Source organism: Anneissia japonica, unplaced genomic scaffold (assembly GCF_011630105.1).
Source record: "Anneissia japonica isolate Jap-2015-1 unplaced genomic scaffold, ASM1163010v1 scaffold1128_len1000024_cov185, whole genome shotgun sequence".
Classification (NCBI taxonomy): Eukaryota; Metazoa; Echinodermata; class Crinoidea; order Comatulida; family Comatulidae; genus Anneissia; species Anneissia japonica.
Window position 1 is genome coordinate 69,236 of NW_022705247.1, and position 6,774 is coordinate 76,009.

At 34.3% G+C, this 6,774-nt stretch overlaps 1 protein-coding gene across 5 annotated transcripts in view; it reads right to left on the reverse strand.

Annotated features, from left to right (window-relative positions):
* The window catches only part of LOC117105470 (cyclin-dependent kinase 16-like), a 57,046-nt gene that overhangs the window by 21,208 nt on the left and 29,064 nt on the right, over positions 1-6,774 (reverse strand). For 4 of the 5 annotated variants that reach the window (XM_033246625.1, XM_033246624.1, XM_033246622.1 and 1 more), the window contains one exon: positions 326-379. The exons of the other annotated variant lie outside the window; for it this stretch is intronic. In XM_033246625.1, the coding sequence (XP_033102516.1) occupies positions 326-379 (54 nt within the window). The remainder of the gene's footprint in view (positions 1-325; positions 380-6,774) is intronic. 5 annotated transcript variants of the gene reach the window in all.

The window sequence follows — 6,774 nt, forward strand, 5'->3', positions numbered from 1 at the left end:
AGAAAAATTCATCCGCATTTATTTTTTGTGTGGAACACAAAAAAAAATCAAATTTCAGTCTTATTTTACATTTTTTTCATTCTTAGGAATGTCTAAATTCATTTAAACTAGCAATTCCGTATTATATTTTTAAATCTTTATAACATTATACAAAAATTAGATTTTTCTTAAAAACTGAAATTTTGCCGGGAATGGGGCTTTAAAGGGATACTTTTTTTGGTCCCGAATGTGTCCCCTTAATAGGGGTTCTACTGTAAATTAATATTGTACTTCATTTAATACATCACCTTAAATTAACTTTTTTCAAACAAAATTCATACACTACCTAGATTGTGTTTGGTGGGCCGGTCGAGACCATTGATGGTTTCAGCCATGTTTCCTGTGCCATGCAAAAAAACAAGAAAAACAAAGACACCACCATGCCATTAATTATGCCCACCATGAGTTTTCAGCAAAAGCATGAAATGACCAGATAATTAAACATGCAAAAAATATATGGGCTTGCCAAGCCAAAACCAACATTAATGATCAACACAAGAAAATTGACTTTTTAACACATTCAAATTCTCCAATTTAAAATAATGGCTCATTTACTGAATTGACTTATTATTGCCGAAGTTTTGAGTAAAAGTATTATGGCTTCTCTGTCCTAAGGAATACAATACCATATTTTTACAGTATGCTCATTAATCAGTTTAATATTTAGTGACAGTATGCTGGTAATGCAATGGCAAGCCTCATATTATGTATGATCCATGATATATGCAAAAAAGTAAACATAGAAAGCCGGACACACACTGTGTCAGCTGACATGATTTTATGAGACCGTAACATAACAAGGTGCACATGCTACAAATTGTTTTAAATGATGATCCTTTGAAATGGACATCAACTATCCACAGAGCGCAGAAATGGATTAGGTGTCGGATGATGTAGTGTGTGCCTGGCTTACGATCCATGAGCCATAATGTGATGAGCCATGATATACCGTACTGTAATAGGAAAGTGCACATACTGTACCATACTAATTGATGCTATAATATACAATGGTCACAGTGTCATCATGGCTACGTGGGTTCCTTTAATGGAAATTCACATATGCCGTTCACTCTTTCTACCCAATGGAAAATGTATCACCTAAGAATCAGGAAGCTGGTAGGTTGGGGGGGGGGGGTGCATCGACAGTGTTAAATCTCCCTAAGATTTGAATGACCACATTGATTTACTATGCACACATTAAGGGAAGAATTTGCAGGAAACAGGCCGGCACTGGGGCCCATTTGGATAGTTAAAAAAAAAAATGTTTTTTTAATGATTGATCACATACAATGTCTCAGAGGGGTCTAGAAAACAAAGATTTCCGAGGGATAGTGTTGTGTGTTATCTCTTGATCCACCACACCCCCCTCCCCCCCCCCCCCCCTTTTGCCCCCCCCCCTCCGCCCCCCCCCTGGTATATCTAGGGGATATCAACATGTGAGATTGATGGGAGGATGATGCTAATGATGATGAGTATCCTTATATTTAGTCTTCCTAGAGACATTTTATTTATCTAATTTGAAAGAAACAAATATCACTAAATACATTTAAAAAAAATAACGAATATATTTCTTACACCATTATTAAACTTACTACCCTGTACAATGCCATTAACAGCTCTACTGAAAGAAACCGTATGAACATTTCACCGTCATGGTTAATATCAACAATAATAATGGAATTAGTGGTTCTATAAACCTCTTTTAGTTTTTGTGTTGTCAAGATCAAAAGGAATTTACAGGGGTTATTATTATCTTTCAAGACAATGTGACATTTGCTCGCGTGTCTGGTGCAACACAAATGAATTATGTTCCATGTATTAAGCACACTTGTACAGCATTTCCGACACGTGAGCACCCTACTTGAAGAGTATGAACACGCTCGTTATGACTTCATTCTATGGAATGTGAATGGATAAAAAGTGGCTGGTAGTTAGGACAGCTGTGGCTACAACATGTGTAGCAGAGATTACGAGACCATCCTCCTAATAAGAGGCTTACGTCATCACATTAGGGAAATCTTCAGTTTCAAATTAAAACAAATCACATAAATATCAAATCTATATTATCCCTACTAAAATGAGGAAGCTGTTCAGATATTTTCTGATTCACATATTTGAATCGCATTCTGAGAGACATGTGTATAAAACATACATGTGAACTACTAACCTTTGACACAAATGCTGTGTATGATGATGCATCTAATACTAATAGTCTTTATAATGGAGATCACATTGTTTTGCGTACATCATTAAGTGAACCATACTAGCAAAATTGCAATATTGGATCATGTGAATATGTCATAGTGTGCCATTTTAATTGGTCCCATTGATAGATATAAAATATATTGGTATTTATTGCACTTGCTATACCAGGTTTCAGAGCACTCTTTCACATTATTATACTAGTCATTAGAATAATAATAATAATAATGCTGGTCTTATAGAGCGCCTAATACAAAACAATGCTTCAAAACAATCACCAAATCATTAAAAATTGTTGTTTTAACATTGAAAAATAGGGAAAATAACAGCATAGCATGATATATACAGTAGATATGTAAAGGTTAGTTTAGTGTAATAAATTAGATTTCAAAAATGTTTACATTCCAGCATGTTTTGGCTATTATCTCTGAAACAGGATTTGCGATGAGTGACTGGTTTGGCTTGTCTTTGCCACAAATGTAAGTTGAATATTCATTATGGAAGCATCTTTTCAATTTGATCATTGTTTCAATAAAGTATGAGCATCATTTCACAACTTTTCCATCTTAGAATGTGTGCATTATTTTACTATCTCCATCATTTACTATCCATCATATAGATACAATAGGCTTACAGCAGTCATTACTATTAAACCACTCTCATTATTGCTTCATGTGTCTTTATATTCATTTCTGTAACACCTGATATCGTATTATTTCACAATATTAATTTCTCAATATTTAACTCATGCCCCTATAATATGCATCTACCATTTTACTTAAATGTACCTAGAATGTAGTCTATTACTTTACTATCCTGTGGTGTACAGTATCTACGAGTATTGAAATAAATAGGATGATGGAGGCGCGAAGGGTAAGTGGGAGGGTTTAGTGATATGAGGTGATTATAACTACCGGTGCTTGAGTGTAATTATTTAGTTTTGGAAATTTTCGATGGGGCCGCTTGTGAGGTGTAACAATTTTTTGAGGGGTGTGTATCCATGTAGATAGGCAACTTCTATTATCATTCACTTGTCAATCAGTAATCAAAGAGCATCTATGGAAGTGTTTTATTATTTTTATTATAATTTTTTGGTTTAAAAATCAGGTACACAATTCAAAATTTTTATGCACAAGTTACTAATTTGTATGCTATTGCAATATGAGCTAGTTCATTTATAAAATTATTTTTTATGATTTTTTGACATTAGCAAGGAACAACACATCCTTAAAGACATTATGCATCAGAAAATTCTGTCCGAATAATATTTATGTGGATTTGATTGCAATTTTACATAAAACAATCTGACCTTTTCTTGGAAGTTTTACTTTACACATATCGTGAATGCAATTTAAAGCAATTTAATATACTGTACATTACCATCTACGTATGCTTGTTATGGTATAGTACACTGTCAAATAATATAGTAATCTATAGAATTGCGCATTTAAATTAATTTTATCATATTTAAAATTCTATGAAATAAATAAAAATTAATATAATTTATCAAAAATATATTTCTTAGCTATATATATCATTAATAAATATTTCTCCATACCATGTTTAATATTATACGATTTTAAGTATTCACAGTTGGTGACGAACGGGAAAGTAATCAGAAATATCTTTGGTTAGAATCCCAAGAGGGACAATATGCTTTCACAAAAAAATTGATATCATGTTTAAAAAATGAAGGTTTACTCTGTAAAAATTCATGTACTTGTTATGAATATAAAAACTACTACGTACCATAGCAGCAAAGCATTCTTTTACATTGTTAATAATTTTATGCATATTATAACCTCATGTAATAAATTATTTTATAATTGGCTTTTATATTTTTAATCATACAGACGTAGGTCAAAGAATAAATCGATATGAAAACCGAAAACTTCTCTGTTTAATATTTCTAAGATTTCTACTTCTCAACCCATTTCTATATTATGTTAATGTTTATTTGGATTAATTTAATGTTGCTAACTTGAATATGGAGTTTAATATTATATAATTAATGCTTGCAGTACACCACATGTACCGCAAGCATTAATTATATATTATACTTCGCCATGCAAACCTTCAAACAATATTGAGTTCAATATTAAAAGTAATGTTTACAGATGTTTCCTTATCTATTCCCCTTGCTGCCTTAGTATGTACTGTACATATACTGTATGTTCCTATTTCTCATTCAAACTAGGTCTAAATATTCATTTAAAAAATGTGGTTATAAATCTATAGCTATTAGCACTGTCTGCAAAAATTCAAAATGTCATAGACAAATTGTAATAAGACAAATACATAATAAAGGTATCCTATCGTATAATTTAAGTCAATACTGTATGATGAGCCTTTACAATGTAAATACAATTGAGAATGACGCACTTACATTGATCACATAAAGTAAATAAAAAGGGGAAAGCAAAATTCATATTCCATAATTCATTCGTATGGAACTCAACATGTACGAACTTGTGTTTACGTGCAATCCTATCTTGTGTTAACGTAGCTACTGTACATTACCGCGACAGGTGTATCCAAGGGTCAAGATTGGGTCAGATTCAGGAAATTGGACTTACACTGTGCCTGAGGGCATGAATGTGATTAACGTTGGTTATTAGACGAAATGACCCATATCTAATTCAACATGCTTCAGAATATCACAGAGGCGGAGCTTTTTTTTAGTAAGGGACTTAACACAAATGACCAGATACTGTGGCTATGTAGGAACTTGTACATACAGTACTCTACAATAGTACACTACCATTGCACATGTGTATGTACATTGCAGACACGTATAGTATGTAGAGTACATATGTACAGTATACTTCCAGCGCACATATGTGCATATGTACTGTATACTTCCAATGCACATGTGCATATGTACAGTATACTTCCAGCGCACATGTGCATATGTACAGTATACTTCCAATGCACATGTGCATATGTACTGTATACTTCCAGTGCACATGTGCATATGTACAGTATACTTCCAGTAGGTTCAAACACAGCCTGCGCTGAATACAGCTGCAAAATTATGGAATTCCCCTATGGGGCTTGAGTGTGTGTTCCATATGTGCTTGATCCAGTGATCAGGGCTTGCCCTAACTTTTTTTGGTAACTAGCCCACTGGGCTAGTTTACTAGCAATTTTACTAGCCCACAGAATATTTTACTTGCCCACAGACAGGAAAAATTTTTGTTTTAATATATTTATTAGCGACAATTAAATTTGAAGGTTGATTTGCAATTTCATAATTTCTGTAGCATTGCTGTTTGAGCTACCCTCTCAAAATGCTGTTGAATAAATAAATTAAAAAAATCACCATGCTGCAAAATCGACTCTGGTTATAACAGGGACAGATGAGCATGTTTCACATCTCCCTGGTTATAACTTTGGCTTTCTAATATTTAACAAAGGGCCCAGAAATCAATCAAACCAATGCATCTGTTAAATCTTTAGGTCTCAAGTCACTCAACCCCAATGACAATAAATCTTGCTTAGGCTACCTAGGCTAGGCTACCTAGGCCTAAGCAAGACCTAGGGCCTAGGCTAGCCTAGTCTACCTATAGCATTGTAGTACTTATTATTAAAAGTTGAACATTTAAAAAATATCATTATGAGAAAACAACATGAATATAAGGTAGTACATTAAATTAAATGTTCTAACTACCTAAATTAACCAGATTGAACGATCAAACAATCTTCTATTGAGAGAAAGATAACATGCCATCCTAGTTGGTGAATGACTTGGGGATCATCTTAATAATTAAACACTCACGCATGTGGAAGCAAAGATACTAGAAATACAAGATAGAGTTCTCCACACAAAAAAAGTGTTCCACCGTGTTCCACCGAAATGCATGGTGGGAATACAAAAAATGGGACGCCCCCTACAGCTAGATCTAAAAAAACTTGCTCCAAACTTTCGTTACCAAGTCGTCGCGTATTTTATTATCAATTCTCAACAAAGATTATTACTAGATATAAAAACAAACTGGAATAGACACCCAGACAGTGACATCGGTGAATACATAACCTCCTTGGTGGCGGTAGAAATCGTTGCTATTATCCAAATAAGCATAATCATGAATCAGTAAAGAATAAAACAACAATATAGCGCAGAATTGCATGGCCGGACGCACTCTTAGTGAAAAAGTTTTCCTCCATTAGTGGAAAAGGAAGGGCGCCTTTTGCGTCTGGATATACTTAGCAACAGAAGGGCGCCCTGTACGTTGGGCACGAAGTATAGGAAACTTGCATGGTTAAAAAGAAGGGCGCCGCCTACGTTGGGCACGACTTCCGCCTCATTTTTACAATGCGAGAACTCTATCTTGTATTTCTAGTATCTTTGGTGGAAGCTGAAAGCTAGCTAGAGTGTTCACTCTGGGCTGCGATACCTCCTGTCCAGGGATTGTCTCGAAAGTTCCGCCTTTTTAAAAATTGTTTTAAAGAAAATGTTTTTCTTGCTAATTCTCCACTAGACAACCGGGCAACATGAGGAGTAAATAGGCTAGCCCGGAGCGGTTTTTACTA